We start from the raw sequence: 26,414 nt of genomic DNA on the forward strand, positions 1-26,414 counted from the left end.
GTTGTCCTTGGTGGGATTTGAATCCAGGACCCCAGCACTGTAAGACTACAGTGATAACCACTGAGTCACAGTGCTGCCGAGTGTACAGTGATAACCACTGAGTCACAGTGCTGCCTAGTGTACAGTAATAACCACTGAGTCACAGTGCTGCTGAGTGTACAGTGATAACCACTGAGTCACAGTGCTGCCTAGTGTACAGTGATAACCACTGAGTCACAGTGCTGCCGAGTGTACAGTGATAACCACTGAGTCACAGTGCTGCCTAGTGTACAGTGATAAACACTGAGTCACAGTGCTGCGGAGTGTACAGTGATAACCACTGAGTCACAGTGCTGATTAGTGTACAGTGATAACCACTGAGTCACAGTGCTGATTAGTGTACAGTGATAACCACTGAATCACAGTGCTGATTAGTGTACAGTGATAACCACTGAGTCACAGTGCTGATTAGTGTACAGTGATAACCACTGAATCACAGTGCTGATTAGTGTACAGTGATAACCACTGAGTCACAGTGCTTAGTGTACAGTGATAACCACTGAGTCACAGTGCTTAGTGTACAGTGCTAATGTCCTGTGCTGATGTCATACCCATGTGACAAAAAGGGGCATGGCCTCAGCCAACATAGCTGATATCAGGAAGCAACATTATTTTTCTGTTGGCTGAGGCCTCGCCTCTTCTGGTCACATGGGTATGACATCAGCACAGGTCCTTCTAGCCACTTAATAAAACAATTCTATAATAGAAATAGCATAAATAACAGGGGGAGGAACAACAGGCATGAGGGCGGGAATCACTATGAATACCCACCACAGCGATCAGCAGCTGCCATTCAAAAAGCTGTTCATTTTACAAACTTTACTTGCTTGTGTTTCAAAACTTATACATCCGAGCTGACAACTAAAGGTATGTATAGGTGAAAGAAAAAAGGAAAAAACGATCAGACGTCCATATGGTGAAAAAAAGATTTTTTTATTGACCAGTGCTGAGGTGGACACACAGATAAAATTGCCATTAAAACACCAAGAAGAAACAACCGGCAATGGGAACAGTCACAGAATTAATAGATGCCTGACTTGAATATGCACCAAATGTCTCTGACAGTGTGTACATAGCTGTGTCGTTCTATAAATATGGATTCATAGTGCGCATAACCACATATATTATAAATGTGGGACTACAATATTAGCCTATATAACAAACATTAATGCCAACAGAAGTCAAGCATTCATAATGCGCATGATCACCTATGTTATAGATATAATACTTCAATATTAGCCTATATCACAGACATTGGTGCAGTTAAAGATCAAGCATAAATCACGTGGGAATATGCATACAATCCACTGTGCAATAATAGCAGAGATTCACCACTAAACAGAGTGGAGACAATGTCATAAGTCTCATAAGACAAGTTAGCACACAGCATAAATCCAAAGTGGAAGCGGATAGAATATGAGACACAGAGCGGCGATGCAGCTTACCACGTGTATAACAAATGGAGGTGACCGGCCGGAAGATCCGCCTACCCGACGGCCGTTTCGGCAACCGCCTTCGTCAGGGGGGCCGTTTCTTCTTGGTGTTTTAATGGCAATTTTATCTGTGTCCACCTCAGCACTGGTCAATAAAAAATCTTTTTTTCACCATATGGACGTCTGATCGTTTTTCCTTTTTTCTCTCACCTTTCCATTATGCGATTTGTCCAATATTTATATGTAGTCAACGGTTGCACTATATAGGATATTATCATTAATATTATTGTATGTTTCATGATAAAAATGCAACCTTTTTCCTGTGTGTTCTTTTCGTTTATAACCTAAAGGTATGTATAGAATCAGCCTGATAGTGCCAGTATAGCACTGTATGTATAGAATCAGCCTGATAGCGCCAGTATAGCACTGTATGTATAGACTCAGCCTGATAGCGCCAGTATAGCACTGTATGTATAGAATCAGCCTGATAGCACCAGTATAGCACTGTATGTATAGAATCAGCCTGATAGTGCCAGTATAGCACTGTATGTATAGAATCAGCCTGATAGTGCCAGTATAGCACTGTATGTATAGAATCAGCCTGATAGTGCCAGTATAGCACGGTATGTATAGAATCAGCTTGATAGTGCCAGTATAGCACTGTATGTATAGAATCAGCCTGATAGCGCCAGTATAGCACTGTATGTATAGAATCAGCCTGATAGTGCCAGTATAGCACTGTATGTATAGAATCAGCCTGATAGTGCCAGTATAGCACTGTATGTATAGAATCAGCCTGATAGCGCCAGTATAGCACTGTATGTATAGAATCAGCCTGATAGTGCCAGTATAGCGCTGTATGTATAGAATCAGCCTGATAGCGCCAGTATAGCACTGTATGTATAGAATCAGCCTGATAGCGCCAGTATAGCGCTGTATGTATAGAATCAGCCTGATAGTGCCAGTATAGCACTGTATGTATAGAATCAGCCTGATAGTGCCAGTATAGCACTGTATGTATAGAATCAGCCTGATAGTGCCAGTATAGCACTGTATGTATAGAATCAGCCTGATAGCGCCAGTATAGCACTGTATGTAAAGAATCAGCCTGATAGTGCCAGTATAGCGCTGTATGTATAGAATCAGCCTGATAGTGCCAGTATAGCGCTGTATGTATAGAATCAGCCTGATAGCGCCAGTATAGCACTGTATGTATAGAATCAGCCTGATAGCGCCAGTATAGCGCTGTATGTATAGAATCAGCCTGATCGTGCCAGTATAGCACTGTATGTATAGAATCAGCCTGATAGCGCCAGTATAGCACTGTATGTATAGAATCAGCCTGATAGCGCCAGTATAGCGCTGTATGTATAGAATCAGCCTGATAGCGCCAGTATAGCACTGTATGTATAGAATCAGCCTGATAGCGCCAGTATAGCGCTGTATGTATAGAATCAGCCTGATAGCGCCAGTATAGCACTGTATGTATAGAATCAGCCTGATAGCGCCAGTATAGCACTGTATGTATAGAATCAGCCTGATAGCGCCAGTATAGCGCTGTATGTATAGAATCAGCCTGATAGTGCCAGTATAGCACTGTATGTATAGAAGCAGCCTGATAGCGCCAGTATAGCACTGTATGTATAGAATCAGCCTGATAGCGCCAGTATAGCACTGTATGTATAGAATCAGCCTGATAGTGCCAGTATAGCGCTGTATGTATAGAATCAGCCTGATAGTGCCAGTATAGCACTGTATGTATAGAATCAGCCTGATAGTGCCAGTATAGCACTGTATGTATAGAATCAGCCTGATAGCGCCAGTATAGCACTGTATGTATAGAATCAGCCTGATAGTGCCAGTATAGCACTGTATGTATAGAATCAGCCTGATAGCGCCAGTATAGCACTGTATGTATAGGATCAGCCTGATAGTGCCAGTATAGAACTGTATGTATAGAATCAGCCTGATAGTGCCAGTATAGCACTGTATGTATAGAATCAGCCTGATAGTGCCAGTATAGCACTGTATGTATAGAATCAGCCTGATAGCGCCAGTATAGCACTGTATGTATAGAATCAGCCTGATAGTGCTAGTATAGCACTGTATGTATAGAACCAGCCTGATAGTGCCAGTATAGCGCTGTATGTATAGAATCAGTCTGATAGTGCCAGTATAGCACTGTATGTATAGAATCAGCCTGATAGTGCCAGTATAGCACTGTATGTATAGAATCAGCCTGATAGTGCCAGTATAGCACTGTATGTATAGAATCAGCCTGATAGTGCCAGTATAGCACTGTATGTATAGAATCAGCATGATAGTGTAGTATAGCACTGTATGTATAGAATCAGCCTGATAGTGCCAGTATAGCACTGGCTTTAGGTTATATAGGAAAATCCTGGTGATTGGTGCACTTTAAAGGATCAATATTGACTTTTAGGATTACTACCTCCAATTGGTGGGGTCTCTTCCATACTTCTATGCATACTCAATAAGCCCCTCACAGCGCCCCCTTTGTATGGAGTCTGAATCTGCAGTAAGACCTTCAGCAGAGAACATCATAGACTCTGGGAGATCAGTGGAGGCCGGTCCCCCAGCACCAGCGGATTATCCAAATCCTTCCCGGCCCTGAGCAGCCATACATCTCCCCGCATAGTGCTCCATGTGGCTGCAATGAATCAGTACCACCATATGAGCTGACAATCTAATGTGCGGCTGAGGCTGGAGGAAGATAAAATGACTTTCAGAGGTCACAGAAAGTTGAGTTGTGAAATCTCCTTCTAAATCCTGGAGTTTCATTCCTCTGAACTTTGGCCCCCGGCTCATCCAACACAGAGTGGGCTGGTGGGCTGGGGATCAGTGACAGGAGCAGAGACCCCTCCACACACCCGGGGGCGAGGACTTCACTGATCACAGATAGGGGGGCGAGGACTTCACTGATCACAGATAGGGGGCTCAGAAGAAGCCGAACTCCATCCATATAAGAGAAGCTGCGCAACAAGAGCAAAGAAAAAAGGTTATCCCCCCTAGAAAACCCGAACAGTGTCTGATGGACTTCCCCTTTAAGAAGCATCTCCCCTTATAAAAGGAAAGAAACAAAGTAGCAAAAAACAGATTTATATGTAGAAACCTAAAAGGAAACACAAATGTACCCAGCTTTCCCAGAAACAGATGGGCTGTACGGAAAGTCTAATTTCCATTGGTTAGGTCATGCTGGGGGTTGTAGTGTTCCATATATAGAGTATAATAGAAAAATGCTCTGGGCATGCTGGGTGTTGTAGTGTTCTATGTATAGAGTATAATAGAGTAGTGTTCTGGGCATGCTGGGGGTTGTAGTGTTCTATGTATAGAGTATAATAGAATAGTGCTCTGGGCATGCTGGGGGTTGTAGTGCTCTATGTATAGAGTATAATAGAGTAGTGTTCTGGGCATGCTGGGTGTTGTAGTGTTCTATGTATAGGGTATAATAGAATAGTGCTCTGGGCATGCTGGGGGTTGTAGTGCTCTATGTATAGAGTATAATAGAGTAGTGTTCTGGGCATGCTGGGGGTTGTAGTGTTCTATGTATAGAGTATAATAGAGTAGTGCTCTGGGCATGCTGGGGGTTGTAGTGTTCTATGTATAGAGTATAATAGAACAGTGCTCTGGGCATGCTGGGGGTTGTAGTGTTCTATGTATAGAGTATAATAGAGTAGTGTTCTGGGCATGCTGGGGGTTGTAGTGCTCTATGTATAGGGTATAATAGAGTAGTGCTCTGGGCATGCTGGAGGTTGTAGTGTTCTATGTATAGAGTATAATAGAGTAGTGCTCTGGGCATGCTGGGGGTTGTAGTGTTCTATGTATAGAGTATAATAGAACAGTGCTCTGGGCATGCTGGGGGTTGTAGTGTTCTATGTATAGAGTATAATAGAGTAGTGTTCTGGGCATGCTGGGGGTTGTAGTGCTCTATGTATAGGGTATAATAGAGTAGTGCTCTGGGCATGCTGGAGGTTGTAGTGTTCTATGTATAGAGTATAATAGAACAGTGCTCTGGGCATGCTGGGGGTTGTAGTGTTCTATGTATAGAGTATAATAGAGTAGTGTTCTGGGCATGCTGGGGGTTGTAGTGCTCTATGTATAGGGTATAATAGAGTAGTGCTCTGGGCATGCTGGGGGTTGTAGTGCTCTATATAGAGAGTATAATAGAGTAGTGTTCTGGGCATGCTGGGGGTTGTAGTGTTCTATGTATAGAGTATAATAGAGTAGTGTTCTGGGCATGCTGGGGGTTGTAGTGCTCTATGTATAGAGTATAATAGAGTAGTGCTCTGGGCATGCTGGGGGTTGTAGTGCTCTATATAGAGAGTATAATAGAGTAGTGTTCTGGGCATGCTGGGGGTTGTAGTGTTCTATGTATAGAGTATAATAGAATAGTGCTCTGGGCATGCTGGGGGTTGTAGTGCTCTATATAGAGAGTATAATAGAGTAGTGCTCTGGGCATGCTGGGGGTTGTAGTGTTCTATGTATAGAGTATAATAGAATAGTGCTCTGGGCATGCTGGGGGTTGTAGTGCTCTATGTATAGAGTATAATAGAGTAGTGCTCTGGGCATGCTGGGGGTTGTAGTGTTCTATGTATAGAGTATAATAGAGTAGTGTTCTGGGCATGCTGGGGGTTGTAGTGTTCTATGTATAGAGTATAATAGAATAGTGCTCTGGGCATGCTGGGGGTTGTAGTGCTCTATATAGAGAGTATAATAGAATAGTGCTCTGGGCATGCTGGGGGTTGTAGTGCTCTATGTATAGAGTATAATAGAGTAGTGCTCTGGGCATGCTGGGGGTTGTAGTGCTCTATGTATAGAGTATAATAGAGTAGTGCTCTGGGCATGCTGGGGGTTGTAGTGTTCTATGTATAGAGTATAATAGAATAGTGCTCTGGGCATGCTGGGGGATGTAGTGTTCTATGTATAGAGTATAATAGAGTAGTGCTCTGGGCATGCTGGGGGTTGTAGTGTTCTATGTATAGAGTATAATAGAGAAGTGCTCTGGGCATGCTGGGGGTTGTAGTGTTCTATGTATAGAGTATAATAGAACAGTGCTCTGGGCATGCTGGGGGTTGTAGTGTTCTATGTATAGAGTATAATAGAGTAGTGCTCTGGGCATGCTGGGGGTTGTAGTGCTCTATATAGAGAGTATAATAGAGTAGTGTTCTGGGCATGCTGGGGGTTGTAGTGTTCTATGTATAGAGTATAATAGAATAGTGCTCTGGGCATGCTGGGGGTTGTAGTGCTCTATGTATAGAGTATAATAGAGTAGTGCTCTGGGCATGCTGGGGGTTATAGTGTTCTATGTATAGAGTATAATAGAATAGTGCTCTGGGCATGCTGGGGGTTGTAGTGCTCTATGTATAGGGTATAATAGAGTAGTGCTCTGGGCATGCTGGGGGTTGTAGTGTTCTATGTATAGAGTATAATAGAATAGTGCTCTGGGCATGCTGGGGGTTGTAGTGCTCTATATAGAGAGTATAATAGAGTAGTGTTCTGGGCATGCTGGGGGTTGTAGTGTTCTATGTATAGAGTATAATAGAATAGTGCTCTGGGCATGCTGGGGGTTGTAGTGCTCTATGTATAGAGTATAATAGAGTAGTGCTCTGGGCATGCTGGGGGTTGTAGTGTTCTATGTATAGAGTATAATAGAATAGTGCTCTGGGCATGCTGGGGGTTGTAGTGTTCTATGTATAGAGTATAATAGAGTAGTGCTCTGGGCATGCTGGGGGTTGTAGTGTTCTATGTATAGTGTATAATAGAGTAGTGTTCTGGGCATGCTGGGGGTTGTAGTGTTCTATGTATAGAGTATAATAGATTAGTGCTCTGGGCATGCTGGGGGTTGTAGTGTTCTATGTATAGAGTACAATACAATAGTGCTCTGGGCATGCTGGGGGTTGTAGTGTTCTTTATGTAGAGTATAATAGACTAGTGCTCTGGGCATGCTGGGGGTTGTAGTGCTCTATATAGAGAGTATAATAGAGTAGTGCTCTGGGCATGCTGGGGGTTGTAGTGTTCTATGTATAGAGTATAATAGAATAGTGCTCTGGGCATGCTGGGGGTTGTAGTGCTCTATGTATAGAGTATAATAGAGTAGTGCTCTGGGCATGCTGGGGGTTGTAGTGTTCTATGTATAGAGTATAATAGAGTAGTGTTCTGGGCATGCTGGGGGTTGTAGTGTTCTATGTATAGAGTATAATAGAATAGTGCTCTGGGCATGCTGGGGGTTGTAGTGCTCTATATAGAGAGTATAATAGAATAGTGCTCTGGGCATGCTGGGGGTTGTAGTGCTCTATGTATAGAGTATAATAGAGTAGTGCTCTGGGCATGCTGGGGGTTGTAGTGCTCTATGTATAGAGTATAATAGAGTAGTGCTCTGGGCATGCTGGGGGTTGTAGTGTTCTATGTATAGAGTATAATAGAATAGTGCTCTGGGCATGCTGGGGGATGTAGTGTTCTATGTATAGAGTATAATAGAGTAGTGCTCTGGGCATGCTGGGGGTTGTAGTGTTCTATGTATAGAGTATAATAGAGAAGTGCTCTGGGCATGCTGGGGGTTGTAGTGTTCTATGTATAGAGTATAATAGAACAGTGCTCTGGGCATGCTGGGGGTTGTAGTGTTCTATGTATAGAGTATAATAGAGTAGTGCTCTGGGCATGCTGGGGGTTGTAGTGCTCTATATAGAGAGTATAATAGAGTAGTGTTCTGGGCATGCTGGGGGTTGTAGTGTTCTATGTATAGAGTATAATAGAATAGTGCTCTGGGCATGCTGGGGGTTGTAGTGCTCTATGTATAGAGTATAATAGAGTAGTGCTCTGGGCATGCTGGGGGTTATAGTGTTCTATGTATAGAGTATAATAGAATAGTGCTCTGGGCATGCTGGGGGTTGTAGTGCTCTATGTATAGGGTATAATAGAGTAGTGCTCTGGGCATGCTGGGGGTTGTAGTGTTCTATGTATAGAGTATAATAGAATAGTGCTCTGGGCATGCTGGGGGTTGTAGTGCTCTATATAGAGAGTATAATAGAGTAGTGTTCTGGGCATGCTGGGGGTTGTAGTGTTCTATGTATAGAGTATAATAGAATAGTGCTCTGGGCATGCTGGGGGTTGTAGTGCTCTATGTATAGAGTATAATAGAGTAGTGCTCTGGGCATGCTGGGGGTTGTAGTGTTCTATGTATAGAGTATAATAGAATAGTGCTCTGGGCATGCTGGGGGTTGTAGTGTTCTATGTATAGAGTATAATAGAGTAGTGCTCTGGGCATGCTGGGGGTTGTAGTGTTCTATGTATAGTGTATAATAGAGTAGTGTTCTGGGCATGCTGGGGGTTGTAGTGTTCTATGTATAGAGTATAATAGATTAGTGCTCTGGGCATGCTGGGGGTTGTAGTGTTCTATGTATAGAGTACAATACAATAGTGCTCTGGGCATGCTGGGGGTTGTAGTGTTCTTTATGTAGAGTATAATAGACTAGTGCTCTGGGCATGCTGGAGGTTGTAGTGTTCTATGTATAGTGTATAACAGACTGGTTTTACAGTCCGGTCCAGTTTTGGGGTCGTGCCGTGTGTTTTGTGGACGCAGAATAATAGAATTCTCCTGTACTATTATTTATATTGGCTTTTGTGATTCCCCGGCTGCAGATTTAGTGTCTGGGAATTCGTCCTGTATAATATACTTAACCACAGACCAGCGCTGGCAGCTGTCACCACGAAACCATGAAACCCGGATTACAGCCCTCACCACCACAGACACACACTGCACAGTGCCAATCCAGAGAGAAATATTAATCATCGCAGAATTCAGAATGTGGCATCAAGGAAAGGACGGGGTTAACCCGATGGGAACCCATTCTAGAATGTATCAATGAACGGAACACTCGTTGCTTCATTTATGACTCCCATTAACTGGTGCCACATACCCCTCATTACACCCACAGGGACTCCCTGACAGGTGACCCCCGATTTGATCTACCCGACCTCTGTGGGCAGACAGTCCACTAAATATAACCTGATAAAATGAGAACTGCATTAAGAACTGTGCTGGCTTCAGAGCTGAAATCTCTGTTCTCCTTCATATTCAGATTTTTCTTCCATTACTAGTGTAATTGTGTTTTCTCCAGACTTTGTATGGTAATTGGATGTCTGTTATAGCTGTTGGAGATGACAAACTTACTGACTGTTTCCTGCAGAATGCTGCAGGAAACAGTCAGCAAGTCAGCAATACTGTTGCTTCTCTCGGTATTTGTTAATACTATCATAAATGCTTAATATTATTTTTTTTTTATCACTTTGCAGGTAAAGAAACTTCTCTAACGCCAAACAGTGAACCCCCAGGAATGGACAGTGGATACCTGAATAAGGAAGGGTCAGGGAAGGGCTCCCAGGATCGAGGAAGCGGTGATTTGCCTATGGATAAAGCCGAATCTGAGAGCAACAAAGGAAAAAAGAGGAGGAACAGGACCACGTTTACAAGTTACCAGCTGGAGGAGCTGGAGAAAGTCTTCCAGAAGACGCACTATCCAGATGTTTACGCCCGGGAACAGCTGGCCATGAGGACTGACCTGACAGAGGCCCGAGTGCAGGTACAGCAATATCTGTGCAGGGCCGAGCACGTGCCCATGGCGGTCCCCTTTATAGTGGTGCGCCAGAATGAGAGATCTGCCACTATTACTTCACACACATCTTCCTTACAGCAAGGAATGGGGAAAATTTAGGAAATTTCCGCACCATATTTGTTTTTAAATATTCAGCGTTCTTTTAACAAATGTTGCATAGATCGATAGTACAGGAGAAAATAAGAAACTTTGTAAAAGTTCTGGTCAAGTGTTTGGACACCCCTGTTTCTGCAGTGGATTTCCTTGTTCTTATTGGAATGTGCACATTGTAGATTCAGTCTGAAGGCAGCAAAACATATAAACACAAGTAGTAAAGCGACAATAAGCATGATACAAACCATTTATATGTTACTCTTCAGACTCCTAATATATGCCCCTTTTACTCTGATGACAGCTTTATACCCTTTTGGCATTCTCTCACACCGCTCAATCAGGTCATCACTTGGAATGGCTTTCGATAAGCAAGTTAACTTGTCAGTAGTTCATGTATGGAATCACTGGCCTTGAGAAATTATTTACAACCATGAGTTGCTGCTACATAGTTGCCTATAGTGCCGAGTCCTATTCCAAAATTGTTCTAAGCGAATATGGCAAGAATCACTCAACTAAGTAAAGAGAACTGACAGTCCTTCATTACTTTAAGGCAGGTAGGTCAGTTATTCTAGAAAAGTGTTAGAACATTGAAGTCATTGGAAATACCCAGTAAAGGAAGACTATGAATTACCACTGCTGCAGAGGATAAGTTCATCAGAGTTACTAACTTTTGACACTGAAAATTCACAGCACTCATAAATGATGCACAGATGTCAAATAGCAGATACTTCCTAACATCAACTGTCCTGAGGAGGCTATGAGAAGTGGCCTTTATGGTTGAATTGTGGCAAATACTCCTCTACTGGTGACCGCAAACCAGAAGAAAAAGGTTTGGGCAAAAAACCTCAAGGACAGGACATTAGATCAGTGGAAACCTGTACTTTGATCTGATGAGTCAGAATTAGAGAATTTTAGTACCATGTCTTGTGAGACACAGAAAAGGTGATTGCATTCTGGTGCCCACCATGAAGCACTGAGGGGAGGTGTGATGATGTGGGGGGCTTTGTTGGTGACACTGTTGGTAATTTATTACAAATTCAAGGCACACTGACCCAGCATGGTGACCAGTCTTTTGCAATTACATGTCATCCCATCTGGTTTGCACACAGTGAGATCATCACTTGTGTTCTAAATGGACAATAACCCAGAACACCTGGAGTTTATATAAGGACTATGTGACCAAGGAGGAGAAGGTTGGAGGCTGCTCAGAGGACATGGCCTCCACAATCACCCAACCCCATCCCAAATGAGATGGCGTGGGATGAGTTGGAGTGAAGGTAAAGGAGCCGAAAAGTGCTCAACACTTCTGCAACTTGATTCAAGACGGTTGGAAGCCATTCCAGGTTGTTGACATGGGGAAGCTGCTGGAGAGAGAATGCCAAGGAGATGGAAAGCTAAATCTACAATGTACACATTCCAGTAAGAACAAGGAAACCACTGCAAAAACAGGGGTGTTCAAACTTTTGACTGGCACTGTATTTTATTGTCAAAACATTTTTCTTTCTCAACTTATGAGCCACTTCTACCCTATCTTAAAAAAATGCTAAAACCTGTCCTCGTCAAGGCAGTTCATAGAGGCCAGATCACTGAGGAATCAGGTTACAACTGCCTATTAAGGTTTATGGAAAGCGTAGGGGGAGATGGAGCAGAGTGAGATAGAAGTAAAGACACCCACAGAGCAGTGCCGCTGCATCCTAGAAAGTGCAGAGCTGGAGTCACATCCACACAGCTCAAAACTCATGTATCATGTCTTAAATTCTGCTTCTGAACATATGCTACATAGCGACTGGAGAGCAGGAATCCATCCTGTCTGTGTGTGCTGTGTATGGGAGACAGCATAGGAGGGAGTCTCCACCTACCAGCTCAGAGACAACCGAAAATTAGAAATGGAACCTGCAGAGGAGAAAAGTGATGAAAATGAAGCATTCAAGTCAAGAAATAGTGTACACACATGGGAGCTTATTCCGAAAAGTCTCCTGAAGCTCAATACTAACAGTGTACAGGGTGCTCCCTCTAGTGGTGGCTGCAGGAAGGGGACATTTTAAAATGTAAGTAGAGGGTTTTGAGCTGCAAATCAGAAATTTAAAAGCCAGACCCCCTATAAAGATATATTATGTAAATAATCCCTGCAGGATGTTGCACATTCACTTAAAGGGGTACTCCCATATCACTAGCATATGCCTTCATTTTATGGTTGGTGGAGTCTGATCTCTGAGAATAAGCACAAATCCTGAGACTGATGAATTTGCAGTTTTGGTCATTCGTCTACAGGGAATCTCGGCCGACCATATTCACTGTGAGTGGCAGCTCCATATATTGCAGTATATTTACTTGCACTGATACATTGTATCAAACTATCAGGATATTAGAGAGACCAGCGCTGCTAACTCTCAGCTCTCACTATTGCTGTTGGCTATTAACTCTCACTATTGCTCGGCTGAGATTTTGCTACAGTGGTCTGAGAACCGAAGAGTCTAAACATTGATAGTTTGATACAATGTAATTGATACAATGTATCAGAATATAAGAGAGAGCAGAGCTGTTAACTCACAGAGAATTGTACAGATACAATTGTAACAAACCCTCAGCTGTGAGTGTCTCTAAGGGGTATGTGACGGCATATCGCTGGGACCCCCACAGATCCTGAGAAGGGACTGCAGGGCAGAATCAGGGCTGTGGTCCCTTTAATCTCCGGATCTGTGAGGGTCCTAGCGATTTGTTGTCACATACCCCTTAGCGACTTTCACAGCTGAGGGTTTGTTACAATTGTATCTGTACAATCCTCTGTGAGTTAATAACTCAATAGCTCTGATCTCTTTTATATTCTGATAGTTTGATACAATGTATTTGATACAATCATATCTGTACAATCCTCTGTGAGTTAATAGCACTGTTCTCTCTTATATTCTCATAGTTTGATACAATGTGTTTGATACAACCATATTTGTACAATCCTCTGTAAGTTAACAGCATTGTATCAAACTATCAGAATATAAGAGAGAACAATGTATTTGATACAATCATATCTGTACAATCCTCTGAGTTAACAACATTAATCTTATATTTTGATAGTTTGATACAATGTGTTTGATACAATCATATCTGTACAATCCTTTGTGAGTTAATAGCACTGTTCCCTATTATATCCTGATATATTGATACAATGTGTTTGATACAATTGTATCTGTACAATCCTTTGTGAGTTAACAGCTCTGCCCTCTCCTATATTTTGATAGTTTGATACAATCATATCTGTACAATCTTCTGTGAGTTAACTGCTCTGTTCTCTCTTATATTTTGATAGTTTGATACAATGTGTTTGATACAACCATATCTGTACAATCCTCTGAGATAACAACATTGTTCTCTCTTATATTTTCATAGTTTTATACAATGTGTTTGATACAATCATATCTGTACAATCCTCTGTGAGTTAACAGCTCTGCTCTTCTTATATTCTGATAGTTTGATACAATGTATCAGTGCAAGTAAACATTGTTTAGACTCTTTGGTTCTGAGACCATATACCATTGTAGCAAAATCTCAGCTGAGCAATACCGTATTAGGCTAGTTTCACACTTGCGTTGGTTTGAATCCGCTGGGTCCGTTGCTGCGTCGTTTTGACGCATCCGTTATTTTTGTGGTGTCAACGGATGCAACGGTTCCGTTATTTCACAGGAATCCGTTAGCTGATTCCTGTGAAATAACGGACCGTTGCATCCGTTTGGCATCCGTTAGGCGTCCGTCTAACGGAATCCGTCAGCTCTGTTTTATTTCTTTTTTCATTTTTTTTTCATTGTGGGCATGCTCAGTATAAATTAGCGGAATCCAGCAGCGGATTCCATTGTTAAGCACTTAGCAACGGAATCCGCTACCATAGGGAACCATTATAAATTTTAACTGAACCAACGGAATCCGTTGGTTGGCGTCATTTTGACACAAGCATTTAACGTTACATTCTGCGTTGCTTCCGCTTGGCGGAAGCAACGGAGCATCGGCCAACGGAAGCAACGCAGGTACTTTTGGCACAATCCGTCATCAATGCAAGTCTATGGGATCCGTTAACGGATTCCGTTGTTTCCCAAGACAGCGGATTGCGCCAAAAAAAAACCAACGCAAGTGTGAAAGTACCCTTAGTCTATATGGGTTTTCAGTTTTGCAGATCAACAAGATGTTCCGCAGCAGCTTGGACAATGTATCATTCATGTATAAATTGCTACAGAAAAGGGAACGCTAATTCATTCAGCTTCTGCGTTCTCTAGGAAAGGAGGTTCCGCAGCAGTTCTGTATAATGACTTATTCTATGCCCTTCGTAAGACGCTGTATTCATGGTCAGTGTGACGGCATGCTGTGACTTGTAGTTCCCCAGCATCTAATCCTCTATTACCGCTGTATGCGATTCATAATTCTACATCTGCTGATTGCGATCTATCCCTTCCCCCTCTTATCCATGGGGGGTGGTGTTAGGGAAAAACGACAGGCTACAGGAAATTAAAGACGTAATGAAAACAAGCACAAGTTATCTGAGCCTCTCATCCCAAGCTGTTTTCCCAGGACACAATGCTGACAGTGTGCTCTGAGATTCCCCCCAAATAAAGAGGCCGCCGGGGGTCCGGGGTGTCATCTGTAATATCACCATCTAATATAAATCCTAATATTCCAGCCTGATGTTCACCCCGCGTCTGACCTCACGCGGATCCCCGGCCTATTTATAAGATGACCCCCGGGGGCCACCGTTCTGCGATGATGAGATCTAGAATGTTTAATATTCACAACAGCAATAAAAGTCTCCTTAAAGGGAAGAAGCCATAAATCTGCCCTAATTACTTATAAGTATGTGGTCGTCCCATCAGATGCATCTCAGCATCACCCCATAGATTCATGACACTGCACTGCACCCCCCGACCTGACAGAAGGGGGGCGACGTAGAGTCACGGCGAAGATTCCCCTGTCCTGGGGCCAAAGTTAGGAAATTACATAAAGGAAGTTTGCTGATTCTGGTTTAATAAGACTCCCTATCACGTTAATTTCTGCTTGCTGTCAGTGAATAAAAACCTTCCTGTTTTCTTTCTGATTTCATTCTCACAGCTTGTTAAGGTTTTCCTTCTATCAGGTCTAAGCAGCCGGATACATTTTACCTGCACTGATACATTGTAACAAACTGTCTGCACAGGAGAGACATTTGTGCTGCTGATTTAGAGGATTGTTTATATTAATAAATTGTAATCACAGAATGGAGTAAACCAGTGTGATATGGATTTAGAGGCTGTGGGTTTATAAAAAAATGTATCTATTCACTGACAGCAAGCAGAAATAATAAGAACTTCATACACAGATTATTTTTATTTCCCTTTTATGAATATTATTATGTCCCTCCAGGTGAGGAAGACCCTCCAAGCCCCTGATTCTGATTGGGCAATTCTTGAGCAACATGGATAAATAGTGTTGGTGCTGCAGGATAGCAGAGATGGGAGTGAAGTGTGGAAGATGCAGCAAAGTGTGGAAGAGATGCCAAACTAGCATAGCAGAGCTGGGACAGCAGTGACCTATGTAGCAGAGCTGGAAGAGCAATGACCTATGTAGCAGAGCTAGAAGAGCAATGACGTATGGAGCAGAGCTGGCTTAGCAATGACCTGTGTAGCAGAGCTAGAAGAGCATTGATGTATGCAGCAGAGCTGGTTTAGCCAAGACCTATGTAGCAGAGCTGGAAGAGCAATGACCTATGTAGCAGAGCTGGAACAGCAATGTCCCATGTAGTCGAGCTGGAAGAACAATGACCTATGTAGCAGAGCTGGAAGAGCAATGACCTATGTAGCAAAGCTGGAACAGCAGTGACCTATGTAGCAGAGCCGAGACAGCAATGATCTATGTAGCAGAGCTGAGGCAGCAATGACCTATGTAGCAGAGCTGGGACAGCAATGACCCATGTAGCAGAGTTAGCACAGCAATGACCTATGTAGCAGAGCTAGAAGAGCAATGACGTATGCAGCAGAGCTGGCTTAGCAATGACCTATGTAGCAGAACTGGAAGAGCAATGACCTATGTAGCAGAACTGGAAGAGCAATGACCTATGTAGCAGAGCTGGAACAGCAATGTCCCATGTAGTCGAGTTGGAAGAGCAATGACCTATGTAGCAGAGTTGGAACAGCAGTGACCTATGTAGCAGAGCTGGAACAGCAGTGACCTATGTAGCAGAGTCAAGACAGCAATGATCTATGTACCAGAGCTGAGGCAGCAATGACCTATGTAGCAGAGCTGGGACAGCAATGACCCAAGTAGCAGAGTTGGAAGAGCAATGACATATGCAGCAGAGCTGGTTTAGCAATGACCTATGTAGCAGAGCTGCAAGAGCAGAGCTAGGACACTAGTGACATATTTAGCAGAGCTAGGACAGCAATGACTTATGTAGCAAATCTGGGACGGCAATGACCCATGTAGCAGAGCTGGAACAACAATGACCTATGTAGCAGAGCTGGAACAGCAGTGACCTATGTAGCAGAGTCAAGACAGCAATGATCTATGTAGCAGAGCTGAGGCAGCAATGACCTATGTAGCAGAGCTGGAAGAGCAATGACCTATGTAGCAGAGCTGGAACAGCAATGTCCCATGTAGCCGAGTTGGAAGAGCAATGACCTATGTAGCAGAGCTGGAACAGCAATGTCCCATGTAGCCGAGTTGGAAGAGCAATGACCTATGTAGCAGAGCTGGAACAGCAGTGACCTATGTAGCAGAGCCGAGACAGCAATGATCTATGTAGGAGAGCTGAGGCAGCAATGACCTATGTAGCAGAGCTGGGACAGCAATGACCCATCTAGCAGAGTTGGAAGAGCAATGACATATGCAGCAGAGCTGGTTTAGTAATGACCTATCTAGCAGAGCTGCAAGAGCAGAGCTAGGACACTAGTGACATATGTAGCAAAGCTGGGATGGCAATGACCCATGTAGCAGAGGTGGGACAGCAATGACCCATGTAGCAGAGCTGGAAAAGCAATAACCTATGTAGCAGAGCTGGAACAGCAGTGACCTATGTAGCAGAGCTAGGACAGTAGTAACCTATGTAGCAGAGCTGGGACAGTAATGACTTATGTAGCAAAGCTGGGATGGCAATGACCCATGTAGCAGAGGTGAGACAGCAATGACCTATGTAGCAGAGCTGGAACAGCAGTGACCTATGTAGCAGAGCTAGGACAGTAGTGACCTATGTAGCAGAGCTGGGACAGCAATGACTTATGTAGCAAAGCTGGGATGGCAATAACCTATGTAGCAGAGCTGAGACAGCAATGATCTATGTAGCAATGTTGGGCAGCATTGACCTATGCAGCAGAGCTGGTTTAGCAATGACCTATGTAGCAGAACTGGAACAACGCTGATTAGAATACAGAGCTGTAGTTGTAGCATCGGTGCCTGATGTAGCAGGGCTGGGACAGTGATGACTGGAATAGCAGAATTATAGCTACAAAGTGGAACTGATGCAGCAATGTGTGCAAAATACATGAATAGTCAGACATCCTGCAGCCTGGAAGGATTATGTAATTGGTTACTGCAGTTGAGGCTGCTTTACACGCTACAATTTCATGTGCGATCTCGCATGCGGTGACACGCCCGGGTGGTATATTCGATCTGCAGAGATCGTACATAGGTGGTGTCTGAGCCGTCACACGTGCATATTCTACACGATGCCACATCCATCAATATCTCGTTAGATCTCGGAGATCGTGTTTACGATGACACCAGCAGATTACTCCCCTTTTCCGGGAATGAAAGCGGCGTAGCTTCGCACATAGTTTACACCCTTGCGTGCGTGAAGTCTCGCCCTACCCACGCACATACGTCCTTAATTTCTTGATTTCTGTTCACCTGATCTTTGCGTTTGGACGTCTTGACTATAAAAGGAAGGCTTCATCTGCGGCAGACGCCGGTCACGCACGTGCGCTCTGCGGTCTTGGTTCCTGTGCTGATTTCATTTTTGTGTTTGCGTTTTTTAAGGTAATTTTTTTGTTTTTTTCGTTACACAGTTGGTAACACCAATCATAGCGGTGGGCGTGAGGCATGGCGTGGAGAGACACGCCCGCGTCGCATATGACGTACATAAGAACGTTGAGGCTCGTCGTTGGTCGGGTGTCACACGTTATAATATACCGGTTCCGTTCAACAAGACGAACAATATTTAGAAAATGAACGATGTGTATGCGATCAACATTTTTGCGAACAATTTGGGTCGCACGTAGGTGTCACACACAACTACAACACTAACGATGTGCGTCACTTACGACGTGACCGCGCCGACACCTCGTAAGATATATTGTAACGTGTAATGCCCGCTTTACCCTATGCTCAGGAAAGGAGAGGTATAGCTTGAAAATCCCTTTATTATCCTAGAAAGGTACAACAATAATCCTAAGGGGTTTTTCATAGTCAGTGTTCACATTGACAGTTCTGACCAGCAGCATAGCGGCACCACTGATCTACACTGCGCGCGGCATAGTGGCACCACTGATCTACACTGCGTGCGGCATAGCGGCACCACTGATCTACACTGCGTGCGGCATAGCGGCACCACTGATCTACACTGCGTGCGGCATAGTGGCACCACTGATCTACACTGCGCGCGGCATAGTGGCACCACTGATCTACACTGCGCGCGGCATAGTGGCACCACTGATCTACACTGCGCGCGGCATAGTGGCACCACTGATCTACACTGCGTGCGGCATAGCGGCACCACTGATCTACACTGCGTGCGGCATAGCGGCACCACTGATCTACACTGCGTGCGGCATAGTGGCACCACTGATCTACACTGCGCGCGGCATAGTGGCACCACTGATCTACACTGCGCGCGGCATAGCGGCACCACTGATCTACACTGCGCGCGGCATAGTGGCACCACTGATCTACACTGCGCGCGGCATAGTGGCACCACTGATCTACACTGCGCGCGGCATAGTGGCACCACTGATCTACACTGCGCGCGGAACAGTGGCACCACTGATCTACACTGCGCGCGGCATAGTGGCACCACTGATTTACACTGCGCGCGGCATAGCGGCACCACTGATCTACACTGCGCGCGGCATAGTGGCACCACTGATCTACACTGCGCGCGGCATAGTGGCACCACTGATCTACACTGCGCGCGGCATAGTGGCACCACTGATCTACACTGCGCGCGGCATAGTGGCACCACTGATCTACACTGCGCGCGGCATAGTGGCACCACTGATCTACACTGCCCGCGGCATAGTGGCACCACTGATCTACACTGCGCGCGGCATAGTGGCACCACTGATCTACACTGCCCGCGGCATAGTGGCACCACTGATCTACACTGCGCGCGGAATAGTGGCACCACTGATCTACACTGCACGCGGCATAGCGGCACCACTGATCTACACTGCGCGCGGCATAGCGGCACCACTGATCTACACTGCGCGCGGCATAGCAGCACCACTGATCTACACTGCGTGCGGCATAGCGGCACCACTGATCTACACTGCGCGCGGCATAGTGGCACCACTGATCTACACTGCCCGCGGCATAGTGGCACCACTGATCTACACTGCGCGCGGCATAGTGGCACCACTGATCTACACTGCGCGCGGAATAGTGGCACCACTGATCTACACTGCACGCGGCATAGCGGCACCACTGATCTACACTGCGCGCGGCATAGCGGCACCACTGATCTACACTGCGCGCGGCATAGCAGCACCACTGATCTACACTGCGTGCGGCATAGCGGCACCACTGATCTACACTGCGCGCGGCATAGTGGCACCACTGATCTACACTGCCCGCGGCATAGTGGCACCACTGATCTACACTGCGCGCGGCATAGTGGCACCACTGATCTACACTGCGCGCGGAATAGTGGCACCACTGATCTACACTGCACGCGGCATAGCGGCACCACTGATCTACACTGCGCGCGGCATAGCGGCACCACTGATCTACACTGCGCGCGGCATAGCAGCACCACTGATCTACACTGCGTGCGGCATAGTGGCACCACTGATCTACACTACGCGCTCTCTGATGCTGGAAACATGGACCACTTTGGTTCTGCAGGATCCGAGCAGCGCCAGGGGGCTCAAGCTCTGTAGCAAAGAGCTGCGGTGCTTGCCTAGGACATCGGCCACCTCTGGCGCTGTGCGGAGGTGGCCAGTAACCTAAGCAACAAGCACTGCACAATAGAATTAAGAATCTTGAGGTCATTGAGGATTTTAATTAGAGTTAAATTGCAAAAGTTGTTTGTTTATACAAGAACTTTGCAATGTTACTATTTAACAATCAGGACACTTTTATATGTAAAATTCTTTATATGCAGAAAATTGATTCCAAGGGCCAGTACCCTATTTAAAAGGCCAGTACCCTATTTAAAGGGCCAGTACCCTATTTAAAGGGGCTGTACACTATTTAAAGGGGCAGTACACGATTTAAAGGGGCAGTACACAGAAGGACAAGCTATTGTCAACCTCCCCCTCCTAACATTGGAAGATTACTTTCTTTATTAAAAGGGGACTCTGAACCCCCATATTGCCAACATACCGACTCCTTTGCTAGGCGTGATGCCTGTCATTGATCTGACACCCCTAGGCCCTACTAATCCGTATTCATCCACCATGGCAAATGGGAAGCAGAGGCCGGGAAGACCCTCCTGGTATCTGACACCATGAGCTGTCCTTATACCTTGCATCTGATTGATGACTATCCCCCCCCCATCATATGCTGAGAGGTCTCCACAGACCAACGTCATGCAGCGCAATGTAGGAGCATGATTCTGCGCTGCCATAGGTGATGAATAGAGCTAATGCTACACTTATACTATGAACTTGAACATGTATAGAGAATTAATCCTCTGCCCAGGCTGCATTTGGTGATTTTATCCAAATGTTCTACCAATTTCTGGGTGATCACTATATCTGCCATGGCAGCTTTGCTCCATTGAAGTGAATGGTGCAGAACTGCAATACCACACACAACCTGTACAACAGGGGTGGCGCTGTTTGTGGACGAAGGTAGCCATGTTTTTCTAATCCTGTTGTCACCTAGCTTACCTAGGAATGTTGAAGAATTGTCTTTTATGCAGCACGTAGCCGAGCAGTTATCGCTCCACCATATGGGAAACACTGATACATTTATCATTGAGCTCTGAACATTGTAACATTCATCACCCGAAATATGCTGACGTTACATTGCATGGCCAGAACGTGAGCGCACCCTGACATCAAAGGGGGAAAGTAAAAAAATCTGCTCCTGGGGCAAAACGCAAAATGTTTGCTCTATAGTGATACATTAATCCATCCATAGATATGCGCAACATTCTATTTGTAAATACAATTATTGTTTATTGCAAAGTTCTGCAACATTCTAATAGTCTTTGGGTCAGATTCATTATTTGTGTTTTTGCAAAGTCCCTTTTTCTTTTTTTGTCTTGTGGTTTCTTAGACAATTCAAAATCCTCTTTATTTTTTTTTTTTCTTTGAAACTTTATTAGCGCAAAAAGGCATGTATATGCCTCAAAAGTAACAATAAGTTTGCACAAAAAATAAGCAATACATAGAACCTTATCAGAAGAGGCGCAGGGGTACAGTTAGGCGATGTGCGCACGCTGAGTATTTGGTGCAGAAATTTTCTGCATCTTCTCGCAGAAAAAACGCATCAAAAAACGAGGTGCGTTTTTGCCACATTTTGGCGCTTTTTTTTGGAGCGTTTTTTCCATGCATTTTTTTTTATTAGGAAGTCAATTGATGGAAGGGCTGAAAAATGCAGGGAAAAACGCACCAAGCACTGACATGGATGAATTTTGGGGTCCAGTACAATCAAGACAAAACAGAGAAAGGAGGAAACACTGGCACAATTCAGCGAGCTAGCCGCTCAATCTTCCTATTTCAGGTTTATACATGCATTATATGGGTTGTAAAATTCCTTGCATTCTGGCCATGGTGCTCATTCCAAAAGACAACAATCCATACAGTCCATGTGAAAAGAGACGGAAGGCACTCACCAAATATGCGGTAAAAAAAAGCTGTTTTATTCGACCATCAGGTCAGGGGGAAAGGCGTGAGGGAGGTGGGAACACACAATCTGTCGGACGACGGCCGTTTCGCGTTGAAAAAGACGCGAAACGGCCGTCGTCTGACGGATTGTGTGTTCCCACCTCCTTCACGCCTTTCCCCCTGACCTGATGGTCGAATAAAACAGCGTTTTTTACCGCATATTTGGTGAGTGCCTTCCGTCTCTTTTCACATGAACTGAATTTTGGGGTCCAGTCTGATATTTAAAGAAATTTTTTAGTCTTTTCTGAGGTCTTTTATGCATTTTTGGGTTGGATGGAGCGCTGAAACCCCTCATCCTTTACCTGTGCCTCAGGTTATGGTTGTGTAGTAACATATGTATTGTCAGTGCTTCAATAGCGGCTTACTAAGCTTTCTATCATTTTCTAGGTGTGGTTCCAGAACCGAAGGGCGAAGTGGAGAAAAAGGGAGAGGTTTGGCCAAATGCAGCAAGTGCGAACTCACTTCTCCTCAGCCTATGAGCTGCCATTATTGACACGAGCTGAGAACTATGCCCAGGTAAGGTGCACCTACCCACTGACCCATGAACATGAATGTCAGACATACATCACTGAGGGGGAGTTAAGGAACAGCTGATCACTGAGCCAGAGACAGAAGTTACTGAAAGTCAACATTTGTTCATAAAGTGCAGGAAATAAACACTAACTAAGCAGATATATTATTTAGCAGTTACTTACCCACTGAGCCAGATATAGAAACATACTGAAATCAAAATGTAAAGAGGTATTTCATATATACAGTGCACGTGTGTGTGTTTTGTGTATGTGTGTGATATATATATATATATATATATATATATATATATATACAGTTAGGTCCAGAAGTATTTGGACAGTGACACAATTTTGGCGAGTTGGGTTCTGCATGCCACCACATTGGATTTGAAATGAAACCTCTACAACAGAATTCAAGTGCAGATTGTAACGTTTAATTTGAAGGTTTGAACAAAAATATCTGATAGAAATTGTAGGAATTGTCACATTTCTTTACAAACACTCCACATTTTAGGAGGTCAAAAGTAATTGGACAAATAAACCAAACCCAAACAAAATATTTTTATTTTCAATATTTTGTTGCGAATCCTTTGGAGGCAATCACTGCCTTAAGTCTGGAACCCATGGACATCACCAAACGCTGGGATTCCTCCTTCTTAATGCTTTGCCAGGCCTTTACAGCCGCAGCCTTCAGGTCTTGCTTGTTTGTGGGTCTTTCCGTCTTAAGTCTGGATTTGAGCAAGTGAAATGCATGCTCAATTGGGTTAAGATCTGGTGATTGACTTGGCCATTGCAGAAGGTTCCACTTTTTTGCACTCATGAACTCCTGGGTAGCTTTGGCTGTATGCTTGGGGTCATTGTCCATCTGTACTATGAAGCGCCGTCCGATCAACTTTGTGGCATTTGGCTGAATCTGGGCTGAAAGTATATCCCGGTACACTTCAGAATTCATCCGGCTACTCTTGTCTGCTGTTATGTCATCAATAAACACAAGTGACCCAGTGCAATTGAAAGCCATGCATGCCCATGCCATCACGTTGCCTCCACCATGTTTTACAGAGGATGTGGTGTGCCTTGGATCATGTGCCGTTCCCTTTCTTCTCCAAACTTTTTTCTTCCCATCATTCTGGTACAGGTTGATCTTTGTCTCATCTGTCCATAGAATACTTTTCCAGAACTGAGCTGGCTTCATGAGGTGTTTTTCAGCAAATTTAACTCTGGCCTGTCTATTTTTGGAATTGATGAATGGTTTGCATCTAGATGTGAACCCTTTGTATTTACTTTCATGGAGCCTTCTCTTTACTGTTGACTTAGAGACAGATACACCTACTTCACTGAGAGTGTTCTGGACTTCAGTTAATGTTGTGAATGGGTTCTTCTTCACCAAAAAAAGTATGCGGCGATCATCCACCACTGTTGTCATCCGTGGACGCCCAGGCCTTTTTGAGTTCCCAAGCTCACCAGTCAATTCCTTTTTTCTCAGAATGTACCCGACTGTTGATTTTGCTACTCCAAGCATGTCTGCTATCTCTCTGATGGATTTTTTCTTTTTTTTCAGCCTCAGGATGTTCTACTTCACCTCAATTGATAGTTCCTTAGACCGCATGTTGTCTGGTCACAGCAACAGCTTCCAAATGCAAAACCACACACCTGTAATCAACCCCAGACCTTTTAACTACTTCATTGATTACAGGTTAACGAGGGAGACGCCTTCAGAGTTAATTGCAGTCCTTAGAGTCCCTTGTCCAATTACTTTTTGTCCCTTTAAAAAGAGGAGGCTATGCATTACAGAGCTATGATTCCTAAACCCTTTCTCCAATTTGGATGTGAAAACTCTCATATTGCAGCTGGGAGTGTGCACTTTCAGCCCATATTATATATATAATTGTATTTCTGAACATGTTTTTGTAAACAGCTAAAATAACAAAACTTGTGTCACTGTCCAAATATTTCTGGACCTAACTGTATATATACTGATCACAGATCTAGATATATGGACAGCATGAAGTCAACTTCCTCACTGAGCCAGGTGCTTAGTTAACAAAGAATATATTTATATGATGTGAAGATGAACAAGTATAATCTAACCAACAGCTGCCTACTGATCCAGGTACACAGACATATATAGGACTGTATGGTGGCCCAGTGGTTAGCACTGTAGTATTGTGGTGGTCCAGTGGTTAGCACTGCAGTCTTGTGGTAGCCCAGTGGTTAGCACTGCAGTCTTGTGGTGGCCCAGTGATTAGCACTGCAGTCTTGTGGTGGCCCAGTGGTTAGCACTGCAGTCTTGTGGTGGCCCAGTGGTTAGCACTGCAGTCTTGTGGTGGCCCAGTGGTTAGCACTGCAGTCTTGTGGTGGCCCAGTGGTTAGCACTGCAGTCTTGCAGCGCTAGGGTTCTGGGTTCAAATCCTATCAAGGACACCATCTACAAAGAGTTTTTCTGTTCTCCCCGTGTTTTCATGGGTTTCCTGGCACACTCCAAAGACATAATGATGGGGAATTTAGGTTGTGAGTCCCAATGGGGACAGAGATGATCACAATACTGTATAGGAGCATGTCACAAGCGTATGAGATAAGCTGCATGAAAATTTAAATCATCAAATGCTCACTGAGCCAGTTGTATAGACTTTATGAAAAATTAATACATGAGGGTTCAAGGCTGAAGAAATGTAGCATGTAACCAAGCTCATCATCATCATCATCATCAGTGCCTACTGAGCCAGTCAGTGAAATTAGTTCATAGCTGAAGGGGACAAATGTCTTTCTATGTGGCAGAGGAGAACCAAACATATAAATAATTGCATTGGGGCTGAAGAGATTCATGTTACATCTCTTTGCGCCTCCTTTACGGACAATGCAAAACCGGTCCACTTTCTCACTGAGCCAGGTACAGCATCCTACTGATGGGCACAGTCTGTGCTTGCAGCCATCTGCACTGGGCAGATGGAGGGTCTGGGAGACGGATGGGCAGGGTGACAGCCTCCTGACACTTCGGACTTCCTGCCATTTTGCATTTCATCAGTTTGCAGAGACCAGGGGGAGAGGGATGAGCACCGGGCGGAGAGGTCAAATGTTTGATGAGCAGGAGAGGGGCAGGAGACTGCTGGAATCCAGCTCTCCCCGCCACATCTGGAGGCTCCTCTGCTGCATTCCTTCCCACATTACTCCCCTGCCCTTGCTCCTTGGGGAAGGTTTGAGGGGGGTGATGAAATATGAACCGTCGTTACAGTGGACATAGGGGGCATCTGCGCTGCAGTGATATAAGGATACCCACTGTACAGCGCTGTGGAATATGTTGGCGCTATATATAATCAGTGGGAAATAAATGATACTTGCATAGAATATCAATAACCTTTATAAACAACAAATTGGAATATGATCAGACGTGGAGAAGCGAAGACTCCTAAATATCACACGTTACGTGGTACCAGCGCCTAGGGGCGATCCACATGTGGCGTTGTACTGAGCCTACAATTAGGAGCGGCACCGGTACATTACAGGGAGTGGGAGGATCAGCGGGCTCCTGTCCAGGGGACATTGGACCAGGCTCCTGGGAATCTTTTTGCTACACTTTGGTTACATAGAATCATTTTTTGCAAATTAATACATAATATACATACTCATGTAATATACATTACATAATCA

General features: G+C 44.4%; 1 protein-coding gene across 1 annotated transcript in view; it reads left to right on the top strand.

The window, feature by feature from the left end:
• ALX4 (ALX homeobox 4) overlaps positions 1 to 26,414 on the top strand; it is a 107,280-nt gene that overhangs the window by 68,426 nt on the left and 12,440 nt on the right. Inside the window, exons 2-3 of the mRNA XM_075325734.1 lie at positions 9,786 to 10,072; positions 22,645 to 22,773. Coding sequence (XP_075181849.1) covers positions 9,786 to 10,072; positions 22,645 to 22,773 — 416 coding nt within the window. The remainder of the gene's footprint in view (positions 1 to 9,785; positions 10,073 to 22,644; positions 22,774 to 26,414) is intronic.

Source organism: Anomaloglossus baeobatrachus, chromosome 10, assembly GCF_048569485.1.
Source record: "Anomaloglossus baeobatrachus isolate aAnoBae1 chromosome 10, aAnoBae1.hap1, whole genome shotgun sequence".
NCBI classification, from domain to species: domain Eukaryota; kingdom Metazoa; phylum Chordata; class Amphibia; order Anura; family Aromobatidae; genus Anomaloglossus; species Anomaloglossus baeobatrachus.